This window comes from Emys orbicularis, chromosome 9, assembly GCF_028017835.1.
Source record: "Emys orbicularis isolate rEmyOrb1 chromosome 9, rEmyOrb1.hap1, whole genome shotgun sequence".
Taxonomy (NCBI): Eukaryota; Metazoa; Chordata; order Testudines; family Emydidae; genus Emys; species Emys orbicularis.
The window spans coordinates 56,319,285-56,336,358 of NC_088691.1; the positions used below are offsets into that span (position 1 = coordinate 56,319,285).

At 39.5% G+C, this 17,074-nt stretch overlaps 1 protein-coding gene across 3 annotated transcripts in view; it reads right to left on the minus strand.

Annotated features, from left to right (window-relative positions):
- Positions 1-17,074, minus strand: part of ARMC8 (armadillo repeat containing 8) — a 208,208-nt gene that overhangs the window by 84,765 nt on the left and 106,369 nt on the right. For all 3 annotated transcript variants that reach the window (XM_065410557.1, XM_065410556.1, XM_065410555.1), the window contains 2 exons: positions 8,518-8,593; positions 8,336-8,426 (listed from right to left, as the gene is read on the minus strand). In XM_065410557.1, coding sequence (XP_065266629.1) covers positions 8,336-8,426; positions 8,518-8,593 — 167 coding nt within the window. The remainder of the gene's footprint in view (positions 1-8,335; positions 8,427-8,517; positions 8,594-17,074) is intronic.

Below are 17,074 nucleotides of genomic sequence, written 5' to 3' on the forward strand. Positions count from 1 at the left end.
AATGTAAACTCCTGTATGGACATATTTATTTTTGTTTAAGAGAGGCTTATTTCAGTTTAGCTTAAAGCAATTCCTAATCGATTTAGGACTTGTCTGCATGGAGAGTTGCAACAGTTTAACTTAGTGTGATTTTTAAAACATCTAGTTAAACTAGTGCAAAATACTGTACAGACATACTTATTTCAGTTTAAACTAGCCTTACTATGCTTTAGTGCAAGAAAGGCAGTCAGTCTGAGTAACCAAAGGTACAGAAAGATTTTCCAAGGGTAAACCTATGAAAGTTACATTATCATAGAATCGTAGAACTGGAAGGGACCTTGAGAGGTCATTTAGTCCAGTCCCCTGCACGCATGGGAGGACTAATTATAAAAACTGCAGACTGTTAACAGGCATGGGGTACAATCAGTCAGTGCTGCTACCTGGGAAACCAGTAACCATTTTAGATCCAGAAAAACCCTGGTGTCATTTGTATTACAGCAGAGCCCAGAAGTTCCAGTCAGGCCCCCACTGTGCTGGAATTGTAGAGGTATACTGAAAACCACTATGACAACAGGCAATTATACATGTTAAACTGAGAATACCGACAAAGCTCCTGCCATTTTCTTAAGATGCTTCCTTGTGTCTCCGTCCCACCCAGCTAGAACCTAAGGCAACCAGCCCACTTTTGTCCAGGTCCTGATCATGGCCAGGTATTTGGAAAGTAAGAAAAGGGCCAATCCAGATTTGATTAAAAAGATGCAGCTGTATCATTTTTACATGGAGGAAATTGCAAGCCATAACAGCTCACTATCGCCTCTAAACAATGAACAGAAGGGGAAGATAGAAAGGACTCCTGAGGTTCTTACCCACGAAAGCTTATGCTCCCAATACTTCTGTTAGTCTTAAAGGTGCCACAGGACCCTCTGTTGCTTTTTACAGATTCAGACTAACACGGCTACCCCTCTGATAAAGGACTCCTGTGTGATTCTCCATGCAAGATCCTGCTAAAGGTTACATCTACTATTGGAACCAGGGGTGATTCCCAGCACGCGCAGACACACTCATGCTAGCTCTCTTCAAGCTGGCGTGCTATAAATAGCAGCATAACCAGGGTAGCACAGGCAGTGACAAGTGACAGCACAAGCTAGCCACCCCAAGTACAAACCCACATGAGTACATGTTCAGGGAAGCCTCCCCGTGCCGTCACTCGCCACTGCCCATGCTACCCCAGCTACCCTACTATTTTTAACGTGCTAGTTCCATGGAGAACTAGTGTGGGTACGTCTACACGACCTGGGAATCTCTCCCCCAGCTTCAAGTGGAGATGTAGCCTAAGAGAAATTGCCCATTGCACTCTCAAACAACCAACCATACTGGAGGCAGCTGATATATCTGATTAACATCAGCATGGACACTTAGTCTCTGACCCTTGCCTAAAGGAGGTCAACCAATGAGATTTGCACAGGCTTTTTTGCCATGCACAGGCATAAAATGGTCGGATAGGGACCCAAGAAGTGGAGGAATACAAATGCTATGGGAGATGAATCAGCACTACCTTCTCAATGATTTTCCCCCAAAATGGGAGGTTACAGGCAACATAATTAGTGACGTTGTTAACATGACAACTTTTAAAGCCAAATGACAGCATATATAAGGATTGACAGCTAACAACCATTAACAGTCATCAGTAATGGACGCAGATGCTCCACACGGGCTTTCACCAGTTGTGAGACCATAGGTCCCTCTTCCAGACAGTTAAACACATTTCACTCAGTGCACTGAGAACTTACACTTGCAAAACTATGTGGAACTCCATACAGGAAGCTGGCTCTTGCTCTGACACTCAATCCAAAGAACCAGACAGACTATCTTGGATTGAAAAATCCACCAAACACTACTAGCTCGAGGATTAAACCCACAAGCTCAAAGGGGTTGGGGGACCCCACTAGCAAGGTCCAGAGATAGTATTTGGTGATAAGCCCAGCCCCCGCCCCCCTCCTCTGCTGGGAAGTGGGAGGTGGTACAGGAATTTCTAATGGGGTGCTGTGCTTTGGTCCTGTTTGTGGGGACTAGCTAGTGAGTGTTTGAGAAATGTGAAGCTCCATACCCCTTAGCTATGAGAAAGAAGAAGTCACTTGCTGACTCTTCTCTCCCTTCCTGAGCCTTCTGGCTGCTGAAAGGGCAGAGGATATTTGCTACTCTACCCCTCCCCCTAGATCCCACTGACTGCTGAGTGGGGTGTGCCAGCTACTCTACCCTAGCCCCATACCCCCTAGACTCCTGCAAGGATAGTTGGCAGTAGGATTACACCCCTCTACTAACTCTGCATGGTTTTAGTTCCTCTTCCCACAAACATCATCAGGACCACCCTTGCTGTTGCTCCTATCTTTCCCACATTGCAGCAACATCCAACAGTCAGTGGCAGAAAAGCTGTTGAATAGCAACAGTGAAACTGCCCACAGTCATTTTAAATGTCAATATGTTGTTGCTTTTTACCTCTACAGTAGGAGGAACACCAGCAGGGATACTGGAGGTGCCTGTAGCACTGTCTACACTAGGGAAGTTTTGCAGAAGTTTCCCACCATTATCATTACTGATTCACATCCACCAGTATTAGCAACGTTGGGAGCCTTAGCCCAAACCAGCTGCTGGATGCCATTGGTGTTTTAAGCTCTTTGTCATCTAATCTGCTCAGAGCCAGTTTAAGCAACATTGTCATCAGCAGGTGTCCAGTTAACACTTGGGCTATCACTGTTGACAACACTACTGAACTGGTGTTAAACAGTGATGCAATACATTTTCAATATTTACTTAGTGTAGATAATACTGGTTTTCATTCAGTTCACACTGGGAGAGATGTCTGCAAAACTGAAAACATAAGGACTACAAACTTTTAAAAAGTGCTTAGAACTTGAATATACCACATAGGCCACAAGTACATTATCTGTGCTGGATCCAGCACCTGGACGAGAGTTTTACATAAAATTGAGCAAGCTACATGCTGCTGCTAAGAGCCTGCTGGTGTCATATATCAGGACTTTCTTGGCTGCTTGTGTCCCCCCACCTTCCTCAAGAGCTTTTGTAACTAGAACAAATATATATTTTAGGCTGAACTGGTTTCCTTATAGAACGCGTTTGTCTTTATGGGCCTGTCTACACTACAGATTGTTTACTGAATGGGAAGCCCAGTTTCATTGCACAGTTTGCTCCTGGTTACACACAATATGGTTTAAACATGGCCCCTGTACCATGAAAGACTGCAACTAAACTGTCACTCTTCCTTTGTTGCATACATAGAAATTCCCTGATCATGTTACCATGCAAACCAGTTCTATTACTTCCCAGGTCTTCACCTGGAGAACATCCCAAGGTGCATTGCACCATCTGCTACAGAAAGCACTAAGTATTCTCAGCACTCTATTCTCTGTACACCAGCAATGCTTACTACACAACCAGGAAGTTGTGGACCAGATCAAAATGACCAATATTTAAGGTTGCTAGCTATACCAAAACAACCCACTATCCCCAGTCTGTTGGATTGCTGACCTCTTTCACCAGCTACCTACCCCAAAATCAAGAATGTTCAAGTGCGCACCTAGGCTTAATGCCAAACTGAAAGACCTTGCTAGTGATCTAGATTAAAGAAACCACCCTAGTTAATCTCAGCTCATCTAAACTAAATCAGTAGGTGTATCAGCAGAGAGTTGAGATTCACCAAATCTGAGAATCCTATGTGGTAAGAAAATCAAGGCAAGAGAAGTCCAGTATCATTGAACACAAGATGATAGCTGGGAAGTCCAGCAAAGGATGAACCATCTGCTCAGTCACAATGAGTTAGATGGCATTAGAGGCACCAGAATGACATTTAGCCCATGCTACGTAGTCAAGAGCTGTGTGTTGAAACAGCCGATGACAACAGGGTGCCAAGGAGAAGAAAGAAGACGCTGATTGTATCAGCTAGGTGCTGTAGTGGTGACAGTTGATCATAGAACCATGAATGGCAAAGGTGTCAAACTAGCCGTGGGCTGAAGTTTTAAATTGCTCAAAGTGGATGAAAGGTGGCAGGACCTCATTGTAACCTAGAGAAGAATGTTATCTAAAGAATTATGTAAACTAATAGTGACTGCAGTAAAAACTGCCGATTCGAGGTTTTCAAGGCTCCTTGTGAGGTTGAAGATGTTTTAGCAATGGATGAAGATATCTAAGATTTTAAGATAAAAAGATTAGCTATGAATAATAAGAGTAGCCACATTATGAACAAGAAACACTTATAAGGGGTACAAATTCATGTTTCAGGACACAAGCCAACCACTAACTGCTTAGAGATCATGAAGTATCTTCCCACATGGGCATATCAGTACTTTGCACCTTCTTTTAAAGCTTGTAGTATTGACCAATGTCAAAGAGCGAATAGTAGATTAGATCGACCATAGGTTTGAACCAATATGGCAATTCCTATGTTCCTATAAAACATTTTATCTCCAGGACTGGTGAAAGTCAAAGATATCATGGAAATTTGCCAAATGGGCATAGTTGTTTCCATAGAACTAAGAGTCCTTCTGCTTATACAACTGTATATTTTATACTGAACAGGACTGCGTAGTCCCAATACATATAATCAAATAACAAAGTAGCATCTTCTAAAATAGGTTTTATACTTGTACTAAAAGTTATATTTATTCAAGAAAAGTTCTTTTAATCAGTCTTTAGATAATTCATCTCTCATGCTCTTATGATACTGAAAAACATCTAGTCAGTTACTCAAGCTTTGGACAGACAAGGTGGATGTGGTAACATCTCTTATTGGACCTACTTCTGGAGACAGGCCTGAACAATTTAGTGTTTTATTGAAATATAGGAATTTTAGTAGAATTTAATACATATTTTATATATATATATTAATAGAATATACAAGACAATTGTTTGTAAAAGTTTGAATTTCTTGTTACAAGAGGTATACTGTATTTTTTTATGTACACTTGTTTCTTGGAAAATTCAAAAGGTGTCTCTGGTGTTTAAATTTAGGAAAATATAACCTTCCACGGGAAACTGGCGGCACCTGAGAATAACACCAGAAGTTAACATTTATTGCTATTGGGTTTGCAGGAGAGTGCTAACTGCTTTTAAAAACATTCAGTCAGTGCATGACAATGTTCTTCTTGATCTGTCTTTATGAGATGACATTGGTTTTCAGATTCTTGCTTACTCCACCGATGTCTACAAAAGGCTGCAGGGGAGGTAAGGTTTCCCCTGAAATTATCTCAAAATATAATTTTTCACTAAGAATTACTGATATAGAACAGGTCTGGAGGTTATTTACTTAATTAAAAAAACCTTTTTTTCAAGAATGTGCCCACATTTCATGGTGTTTTCTACATAACTCAACCAGATACTGTAAATGTGCTATCTCTAAGGGTGAATGATCCTGGAGTGTAGTACAAGCTGCAGAGTTCTGACAATCACACAGAGTCCTCAGATAAGAAGAGGATGGAGTAGGAAACAAGGGAAAAATAAAACCACAAGGAGAGGGCAGGTCATGGTGGAACCACTCATGGGATGCAGAACCTTGCTGATTAACATAGGGGAGGACAGAGACAGCAAGCAGGGGATAGAGCAGCCTGTTCATTTAACACAAGCATCACTCCCTACAGATATCACAGCCTAAAGATGGACACACCCTGTGCTCAGATCTCTCCCATCCCCACAGGCACTTGTATGCTACGCTTGACAGAGCTTCTCCCCTTTCCAGAGGTGCCTGCTTTCTTAACTGATTTGAAGTATATCCATTTCCCTCTCTCAAATGCCTTTAATGAAGGCAAAATACTGAAATAAGTGGGCAAAACTGTTACAATTCTGAACAAATATTTGTAATTCCTGATAGCTGTTCACCCTCACTACTGGAGAGTAGATTGGGTACCTCCAGAATAAATACAGTACCAGAAAAAGTAATACGACAACATAACAGGAGGAAACAAGTTACTTAAGATGGTTACAGGCAAGGCCCCATATATTACACCATTCCACAACAACAAAATTCAGTTCTTGCCACGGAATTATACTCCAAAAACTCAGCTTTTAAAAAAAAAAATGTTTATAGTCCTTGTGGATATGGAGATTAACTTGAAAACACACACACACACACACAGTAATTTTGAGAAGTATAGTGGCATCTCAATAAAGACCCCATTGAGTCCACAATTCCACAACTCTGGAATCTGGCATTTTCCCAAGATATCACAGAATTCAGCATTCTTGTCATAGAATTTGCTGTGTCCAGGTGCCTGGAGTTTTGCTTTCTCCTCCCCTGCCCTGCCAGGACCAGCCTGCCGCTCCCTTTGCTTTTCAGCTTTTCTCAAAAGGGGGAGTTAACTGGATTCCAGTCCATGATCCCCGCACTGTTCCATGGAACCAGGCATCTGGGGCTCAGGAAGCCAACCCTGGAGTCTGGCTTCCAGCATGTAGGATGACAAGCTGAGATACCTGCAGATCAGTGCAGAAGCCGAGGCTAGGGGAGTCAAGGAAATGAATTGCTGATGCTGGCTACCCGCTGGGACACACATGATGTGTTGTAATAATTGTGGCCTAACAGGTCTATCCTAATTGTGGGATCAATTATTGGTAAGTGGGTAAAAGTTTGTAAAATGTTACAATCACCTATAACAATATATGTTGATGCACAAAGGGAAGGAAAAAAGCCTGAACTAGTCCATACAAAAAGCTCTACTAAAGCAACCCAAGGAATGCATTGAGATCGTGCCTAGTAAACAAAAAGCAAATGGAATTAGAAGTTAATGGACCAAAACTGATGTAAGAAACTAGGCTTCATTGGCAGACAAGTAATGAGGGAATGTGCTGTTCTGCCCACCACATCTTCTGGGTCTTTAAAAAAAAAAAAAAAAAAGAAACTTTGGCCAGGGGTGGAAGGGAAAGGGTGGTGGTGGTGGGAGAATCAAATGGGAAAAACTCCTGGAGGAAGCCAACAGGTCTCCGCTTCATTCCAGAGATTTTCCTTCATTTGTGAGTTTCAAGGATGATTGTGACACCCAGACTTTGGCACAAGACAGCTGCAAAGACCCCAGCCTGATACACGCGAGATCCTGCTCTGTCTTCCCCTTCCTTTTCATCTCCCACTATCTCTCTCTCTCTGCTTTTCACCTGATCCTGAGACCAACTGTACCGCACAGCACCAGCACAATGAGATGAGCTGTCCCATCGAGCTCTGGTTGGCCTGAGGAGGATTGGTGAAGGAATGGGAGATGACCAGCTGAATGATATTCTGCTGCCAGGAATGTGAGCCAGGGTCCAGAGCAACAGCTGTTATGGCCTGACTGCCAGCCCAGAGCATCTGTCTGTGACTGTCCAGCCACTCTGTATCCTGAGAAAGTCAACAACAATAGTATTTCCCCACCTTTACTATCCTATCTCTTATCCCATTTGCATCTGTTTGCTCTATCAAAGTCAGGAAGAGTGCCTATCATTCACAACTTGGAATTCAACAGAACTAATCCTTTCCTTTCCCACCAAGAGAAGGATTGCTTGACAAAATAAGACTCCAACCAGCATCCTCTCTGAAAATGGGGCTTTGATAAGTTTTTGATTACATTTGTTTTCCATACCCGTTCAATTTCAATATCAAAATGCTTTATATCTTGTTTTGATTCTTTTTCTCTTGTTTATCCTAATCAATACATTTCCAAATTTTGGCACACATTTTCTAATGTGTTTACCACAGAACTAAACAGGCTGAGGTCTATGTACTCAAAATCCCACACTGTTTAGTGTTGTACAGCAACAGGGACACATTAACACTTTGGACTCTCTGGGCACACTTATTCCATAGAAATTAACACAACAAAGGGAAGAAGGTTCTCCCAGAGGACAGTTCCAGGGAGTGGAGCCTGGATGCCTGAAGAGCACCGTGAAAAAACCCACCCACCAAAATAATCATTGTCAAACACAATCAGACACATTTTCCAACTATGAACCATAGCAACACCAGAAGCCTTCAGAAGTAAATAATGTTTTCACCCCTCAGCTCATAGAGAGACTGCAAACCTTTCAGGGCAGGGATTAGCTCTTATCTAGATCTGTACAATGTCCAACACAATCAAGTCCCTAACCCTGAATGGGAACCTTTGGGTACTAGTATAATATAAATACTGAATATTATTTAATAACAACACTTTAAAGGAGTACAAGAGTTTATCTTGCATAAGTGCAAGGAGATGGACTACAGACTAACATTTCACCCAATTCTATCACTTAGGATTTTATGACAAGAAGATTTGTAAGAGTTGCAATTTTAAGCATTAGTTACATTGCAGCCCCTCTCCCTCTAGCTCCTGTTGAGGATTACCATTTGGCTGATGTGAGCTGCATTTCAATAGGCTTGTCCCTTTGTAACATCTTCACAAAAATCTGTGGTAATAATTCTCCATCAACCAAAACTGCAAACAATGAAAAAGAGGATTCAGGAAATAATTCAAATTCAGTTAATTTGTAAAATGAACATATTAGCCACTGAAGCTTTCAGCTTACCATTTACAAGAGTCATTGATACCTGGGGGTTTTCAAAGGCTAGAACTGAGAAGCATTTCAATGCTTGCATTCGAACCTGTACAAAAACATAGGATTTACATTTCTTTACGTTTCACAAATATTAACCCAAAATAAGTCACACTGTGTTACACTATTTTAAGCTAACTGGGCTTCTGGAAATATTGGCTGATGAAGAAATCTAGATGTGGCTGAAAGGCTGGTGGAAGTGTCTGGGGACATGGCTCGACTCTTCTGTGATAGATCTGATATTATCTCTGCATGTTGTATTTTGCACATTTGTGAAATCCAGGGGGAAGTGATTAATAATGGGAGGGAAAAGGAGGAGCAGAGGCTATCTGCCAACACTGCGCAAACCTTGGCAAGACTTGTTGCCAATGGCATGGATGACAGAGTCAATGATACTCTCTGCATACTTTGAGGGGGAGCTTCAGAAGCATCCAAAGGAGTTAGCATAAATCTGACTAAAAGTTAATAGGACTTGTACTCCTAAATCTCTTCTGGATTTTTGAGAGCAATGCATAGCTATATTGAATTTATGTACACTATTAAAATAAATTTAAGCTATCTAATCTGCTGTGATTATATTAGGGCTGTCGATTAATCACAGGTAACTCACGTGATTAACTCAAAAAAATTAATCGTGATTAATCGCACTGTTAAACAATAGAATACCAATTGAAATTTATTAAATATTTTTGGATGTTTTTCTACATTTTCAAATATATTGATTTCTATTAGAACACAAAATACAAATTGTACAGTGCTCACTTTATATTATTTTTTATTAAAAATATTTGCACTGTAAAAATGATAAACAAAAGAAACAGTATTTTTCAGTTCACTTTATACAAGTACTGTAGTGCAATCTCTTTATCGTGAAAGCGTAACTTACAAATGTAGATTTGTTTTGGTTACATAACTGCATTCAAAAATAAAACAATGTAAAACTTTAGAGCCTAAAGTCCACTCAGTTGTACTTCTTATTCAGCCAATCGCTCAGACAAACAAGTTTGGTTACAATTTGCAGGAGATAATGCTGCCCGCTTCTTGTTTACAATATCACCTGAAGTGAGAACAAGCATTCACATGGCACTTTTTTAGCAGGCGTTGCAAGGTATTTGCGTGCCAGATATGCTAAACATTCGTATGCCCCTTCATGCTTCAGCCACCATTCCAGAGGACATACTTTCATGCTGATGATGCTCGTTAAAAAAATAATGCGTTAATTACATTTGTGACTGAACAGGTTGGGGGAGAACTGTACCTCTCCTGTTCTGTTTTACCCACATTCTGCCATATATTTCATGTTATAGCAGTCTCGGATGATGACCCAGCACATATTCGTTTTAAGAACACTTTCACTGCAGATTTGACAAAACGCAAAGAAGGTACCAATGTGAGATTTCTAAAGATAGCTACAGCACTCAACCCAAGATTTCAGAATCTGAAGTGCCTTCCAAAATCTGATCAACAGGGGTGTGGAGCATGCTTTCAGAAGTCTTAGAAGATCAACACTCCAATGCGGAAACTACAGAACCCGAACCACCAAAAAAGAAAATCAGCCTTCTGCTGGTGGCATCTAACTCAGCTGATGAAAATGAACATGTCAGTCCACTCTGCTTTGGATTGTTATCGAGCAGAATCCATCATCAGCATGGATGCATGTCCTCTGGAATGGTGGTTGAAACATGAAGGCACATATGAATCTTTAGAGCATCTGGCACATAAATATCTTGCAACGCAGGCTACAACCGTGCCATGCAAATGTCTGTTCTCACTTTCAGGTGCCATTGTAAACAAGAAGCGGGCAGCATTATTTCCTGCAAATTGTAACCAAACTTTTATGTCTGAGCAATCAGCTGAAAAAGAAGTAGGACAGTCTTTAGGTTATAAATTTTTACATTGTTTTATTTCTGAATGGAGTTAGTTCTACATTTGTAAGTTCAACTTTCATGATAAAGTGATTGCACTACAGTACTTGTATTAGATGAATTGAAAAATACTTTTTTTTTTTACAGTGCAAGTATTTGAAATCAAAATAAATATAAAGTGAGCACTGTACACTTTGTATTCTGTACTGTAATTGAAATCAATATATTTGAAAATGTAGAAAACATCCAAAAATATTTAAATAAATGGTTTTTATTATTAACAGCGCAATTAATCGCAATTAATTTTTTTAATTGCTTGACAGCCCTAGATTATATATCATTACTGTTATCTGCACTTCTGCCATTGCTATTATACAATGACATTAAACACAATATTATGCAAGTGTATACTGGGTGGGTTTTCATGTTGCTTTTGGTATTTGCTTTTGCTACTCTACCTATAAAGATACCACATGATATAAGATAGTCTTTTGAATATAGCAAAATAAAATTGATTATTGCTATTCAGTCAACCTTGGCCTTCCAACCTGCGAGGGAAGACATTGGTGGGGTGGAGAGGGGAAGATCAAGAACTCAGTTTTGGCCATGGTGAATTTAAATAGGAGATCATGAGGAGACCAAGATGCTGGTTTAGACATAGGGAGCTGGGTCTGGAGTTGGGAGAGATTTGTGAGTCATTCATCAGATTATCTGATGCTAGAGAATAGAGAAAGAAAAGACAGAGGCCTTTGGGAGAGTTGAAGTTAGGGGTGGTGAATCAAACAGACCACTGAAAATACAATTAGAGGGGGCAGTAGAGAGCCAGGACTGGACAGAGAGTATCAAAAGCAAGGAGGACAAGAAGAGAAACATGGGTGATAGGTCAGAGATAGCATCATGGTATGCTGAAACCCGCCACTGGATCAGGAGTGGAGTGATGACAGACACAGGGACTCAATCCCCAAATAGGGTCTTATCTGATCTCAAATGGACCACTTCGAGAAGTTGGACACTTCCTGACTTTGGTGGAGGAATCAAGTTCCTCTTACTCATGGAGTGAATAGATGCTGGCAGCGTTGTTTGCCAAGAAGCGCACAGACTTGTCCTCGAAACAAGGAAGGAAAGTGCTCCATGCCAGTCAAATTATTTTTGCCCGTCTCACGTAGGACAACTGACTTTCAAACCTGTAGGAATCAGTCTGCAATAAATAAGTTGTTGCAGAGTGGAGCACACAATGGCTCCTTGTGAACTCAAGGGGTTGAGTGACAATGAATGTTGATTTTCTTGTGGTTGATCCTGAGCCCAAGGAAGCGAAAACATTTATAAACATTGTCCAAATTATACTTCACCCCTTGTGAAAAGAGCTCTTTTGGCTAATCACATAGATAAGCCAGCCTTGCAAAAATCACACATGAACAGGGACAGGTGTTTTTTTTTTTTTTTTTTTAATTTAAACACAGAAGAATCATTTGTATTTTCCTTATCAGGGTAAGGTAAAAATAAGTAAATAGGTTTTTGTGTCAGGGCTGTTGAATTTTCATTACAATGAAACCCTTGAGTCTTGGGGTTGCTAAAAGACCAAAGAGTAGAACTAAGTACAAGTAATGGGGACTGCATAATAGACAGCCAAGGTGGGTGAGGTAATAGCTTTTATTGGACTAACTTCTTTGGTCCAATAAAAGATATTACATCACCCACCTTGTGTCTCTAATATCCTGGGACCGACATGGTTACAATTACACTGCATACATAGACAGTCTGAGTGAAACATGAAATTAAGTGCCTTTGAGGTTGATAGCCAACAAAAAATCCTGCTGATTTACACCCACCATATGGGATCAGAATTGTTGGATATAATTATTCTACCTTAAATCAAGGATGATGCAAAACACTCCCTTTTTCTTGGCAATAAGGATATAATGGGAAGATAGCCCCTTATCCAGAAGCTGCTAAAGAAACTTTGTTTCCAAATAAAGGAGAAAGGCTCTCTGCATTTTCTCACGAGAAGGCTTCCTGAAAAGGGCTGGCAAAGGCGTTTAGGGGAAGCAGCTTGGAGTAGAATATCCTTTCTGGATGACTTCTAGGACCCATCTGTTTGAAGCAATTCCCCTTAATAATACCAAGTAAAAAGGAGCAAGTCAGTTACTATGGGGGAAAAGGGAAGGGTAAAGTATCTATGAGGAAAGGTTCGTGGTTCCTGACAGCCCCATCAAAATGTTTTCTGGCAAACCGTGCCAGTGAAAATGAAGCACTGAACTCACTACAACTTTCTGCTACAATGTTTTTTCTCTGCTGGCTTGATGGAACTGTTTCTGATCAAGTCCCTAGAATTACTTTTGTGTGTGTAGATGAAACAACTCTTTCAGATATCTCATGCAGGTAGAATTTGTAATATGTGAAACATCCATAAAGCATGGATTTTATTAACAGAAATATTCTATATCAATGGTCATTATATATCAACGGTAATTATTGACCCTAGACACAGAAAACATAAGCTATTTCTATGTTTTACGGGAAGAGGAAATTCCAACCTGAGAAATTAATTGCCAAATCTCAGGTTACCAGCAAACTTGCTTTTTTTATCCTGGTTGAGAAGTTAAAGTTATTTTATTAAATATAAATACACTAGTGGTTTTAAAGAACTGCTTCATATTAATAGTACTAAGAAAAGTATAACTGTACCATGTAGATCTATCTAGGTCGATTTAAAAGCAGAGGCGATTTTAATGTGTTCTGGACACTGAACATCTGTGTGAAAGTCTCAGAACTTAAAGGGAAAGTTCTGTTGCTAAGTAACCATAATCACAGGACTGTCTATAGAGTTAAATATATGCACAAACACAATAAAAGGGACATGCTCTTATCTGAAATAAATATTGATGAAATCACTTCTTCAGTTTTAATTAATGCTGAGCACGACAATATTTATATAAAAATAGGGCTGTCGATTAATTGCAGTTAACTCACACGATTAACAAAAAAATTAACCGTGATTAAAAAAATTAATTACGATTAATTGCAATTTTAATCACATTGTTAAACAATAGAATACCAATTGAAATTTATTAAATATTTTGGATGTTTTTCTACATTTTCAAATATATTGATTTCAGTTACAACACAGAATACAAAGTGTACAGTACTTGCTTTATATTATTTTTATTGAAAATATTTGCACTGTAAAAATGATAAACAAAAGGAACAGTATTTTTCAATTCACCTCATACAAGTACTGCGGTGCAATCTCTTTATCATGAAAGCATAACTTACAAATGTAGATTTTTTTTGTTACATAACTGCATTCAAAAATAAAACAATATACAACTTTAGAGCCTAAAGTCCACTCAGTCCTACTTCTTGTTCAACCAATTGCTAAGACAAACAAGTTTGTTTAAATTTACAGGAGATAATACCGCCACTCTCCTGAAAGTGAGAACAGACGTTCACATGGCACTTTTGTAGCTAGCACTGCAAGGTATTTATGTGCCAGATATACTAAACATTCGTATGCACTCGACCCAAGATTTAAGAATCTGAAGTGCCTTCCAAAATCTGATCAGCATGGGGTGTGGAGCATGCTTTCCGAAGTCTGAAAAGAGCAACACACCGATGCAGTAACTACAGAAAACAAACCACCAAAAAAGAAAATCAATCTTCTGCTGGTGGCATCTGACTCAGATGATGAAAATGAACATGCGTTGGCCTGCATTGCTTTGGATTGTTATCAAGCAGAACCCATCATCAGCATGGACACATGGCATCTGGAATGGTGGTTGAAGCATGAAGGGACATATGAATCTTTAGTGCATCTGGCACGTAAATATATTGCAATGCCGGCTACACCAGTGCCATGCCTCTTCTCACTTTCAGGTGACATTGTAAACAAGAAGCGGGCAGCATTATCTCCTGCAAATGTAAACAAACTTGTTTGTCTGAGCGATTGGCTGAATAAGAAGGAGGACTGAGTGGACTTGTAAGGTCTAAAGTTTTACACTGTTTTATTTTTGAATGCAGTTTTTTTGGTACATAATTCTACATTTGTAAGTTCAACTTTCATGATAAAGTGATTGCACTACAGTACTTGTATTCGGTGAACTGAAAAATACTATTTTTTTTTTTTACAGTGCAAGTATTTGAAATCAAAATAAATATAAAGTGAGCACTGTACACTTTGTAGTCTGTGTTGTAATTGAAATCAATATATTCGAAAATGTGGAAAACATCCAAAAATATTTATATAAATAGTATTATATTATTGTTTAACAGCGCGATTAATCACACGATTAATTGCGATTAATTTTTTTAATCGCTTGACAGCCCTATTAAAAAACCAAGATTAAATATTTAATTTATAAAATGGAGAGTCAATGTGAAGTGAACATCTGAAAACTAAACCCAGGCAAAATGTATAATAATTAACTGAACCACCATGAAAACTTCATTGCAAGAAAATATAAATGATCCAGGTATTGAGTGAACTAAGAAAGAACAAAAGGATAAACTTCATATCACTACCTGGTTAAAGATATTTTCCATATGGAATGTACTAACCTATATAAAAAGGATGTTAAAAATAGAACAAAACACTCAATTTAGGGGAATGCTAAAATCAATGTTGCCCAAGGAAACTTAATGTTGCCCATTGTGGGTATATATCATCATATAGTCTCATTACATGATCATATGTTATTTTTCCACAGCACGGATGGTGAAATAAAGCAACGGTTCAGTATTTTTTTAATCCTCAATATTCAGCATAGGGCCTCCATACCTCATTTACTGCACACCATCCTGCACTGAATACATAATTATAAATATCTTTATGGGCTTTCCTATTGCACTCATGATTGTAGCATTTGCACCTCAAACACTAATTTATCTTTACAATAACCCTGTGAATTAGATAAACTTTAGCCACATTGTACAGATGGGAACTGAGCCAGAATAATTAGAGCCAAAATTTGCAGAAGAGACAACTAATTGTGATGTTTCGGTGTTTGGAGGCCCAACTAGGGACACCTAAAGTCTCATATTTCAGGGATGCTGAGCACCCACAGCTCCCATTAACTTCAAATGGAGTAGTGAGTGCTTGGCTCTTCTGAAAACCAAGCCCTAAGGCCAGAATTTTCAGAATGGCTTGGGTCAGATTTTCCAAAAAGCTCAGCAGTCAGTGTGCAAGGAGTCGTAGTATGTGATGATGTAATTAAAACAGTTGAAGGCAAAAACCCATTAACTCAGATAAATGCTGCAGACTTGATACTATTTCTGGGAGTTTTGGAAATATACTTTGAAGTTGTCCAGACATGATGAAACACCGATAAAAATGTTCCTGTACAATTATAAAAACGCCCTCACTCTCTCTATATAAAAATATAGCTAAATATATATATATTTTTTTAAAGAAAACTTATGCCTACTCTGAGTTAAGTGATAAAGCACAGACCTTTGGATATTCTGAGAACTTTCTACAGTTTTGACTGGACTATCTCTGCCGTGGCCTGATTGGCTGTTTGTGAAGGAAGAAGAGAGAAGATTGGAGCACTCTCTTCCCCTCAATTTCACTCCACATCTGCCTTTCTTATACTCTTCTCCCCTGACTTATTCCCCTCGCCCTCAACCCTTCACTTCTCTTTCCATTTAGCTGATTCCACTCCTAAGTAAACCCACCAAAAATCATGGAACTAACATGACATTTGCTGCCATCACATTTGCTCACTCTGCTTGTATGTTCTATTCCGTCACCCATCCTGTGTCTGTCAGGTCTATTTAGATTGTCAGCTGTTTGGGAAAGGGCTCAATTATACAGCACCAGTACAATGGGGCCCACTCTTAGACACTACCATAATAAACATGATTAACAAAATAAAAATAAAAACAAACTGCTAAGTCTGATTTGAACATCTGGTTTATTGGGGCTAGGGAAACTGTTGCTGAATGTTAATAGTTCCTAAAAAAGCTACTTACTTTTTTTTTTTTTTTTTTTTTTAAAGGACCTATAATACTCTCCAAAATTGGAAGAAAGCAATTAAACATCAATTGGTAACAAAACACAGAGTCCTGTTTAGTGTCTAGATGCGCTCCCGACCCTAGCAGAGAGGTGTCTGTCATTATGACGACCGTTGGGGAGGGACACACAAATGGAACTCCTGTGCACACGCTGTGATAATCTTTCCACCAGTTGAGGTATTGTTGTTCAGAGGTAGGAATGGAAAGCAGCACATTTAAACTGTCTCTGCTTGGTGACTAAACCGTTCTGAGCCACCCTTGAAGGCAGCACCTTCGAAACCTTGCATACTCTGTAACAAAGGTGGTGGCTGCCATGTGCCCCAGCAACTAAAGACAGTTCTTGATCATAGTTTGGGGGCTGAGCTGAATTGTGCTGGCTATGTTGGAAAGGGCAGAAGAAGGTAGGCTCTTGCTGTTATTGAATCAAGGTTTCCCTCCATGAATTCTAAGCCTTGGACAGAGGTCAAAGTGGATTTTTGAATGTCCAATTGCAGGTCCAATTCAAGGAAGAGACCTATGGCGGTGGAGGTTGCTCAAGATGTCCGTTCCAGGAAGCAGCCCTTCAGCAGACAATCGGACATGTAAGGGAATACTAAGATACCTTTCCTGTGGAGCAGACCAAAGGGGAGCACTCAGTATTGAAAGTGGTCGTGGCA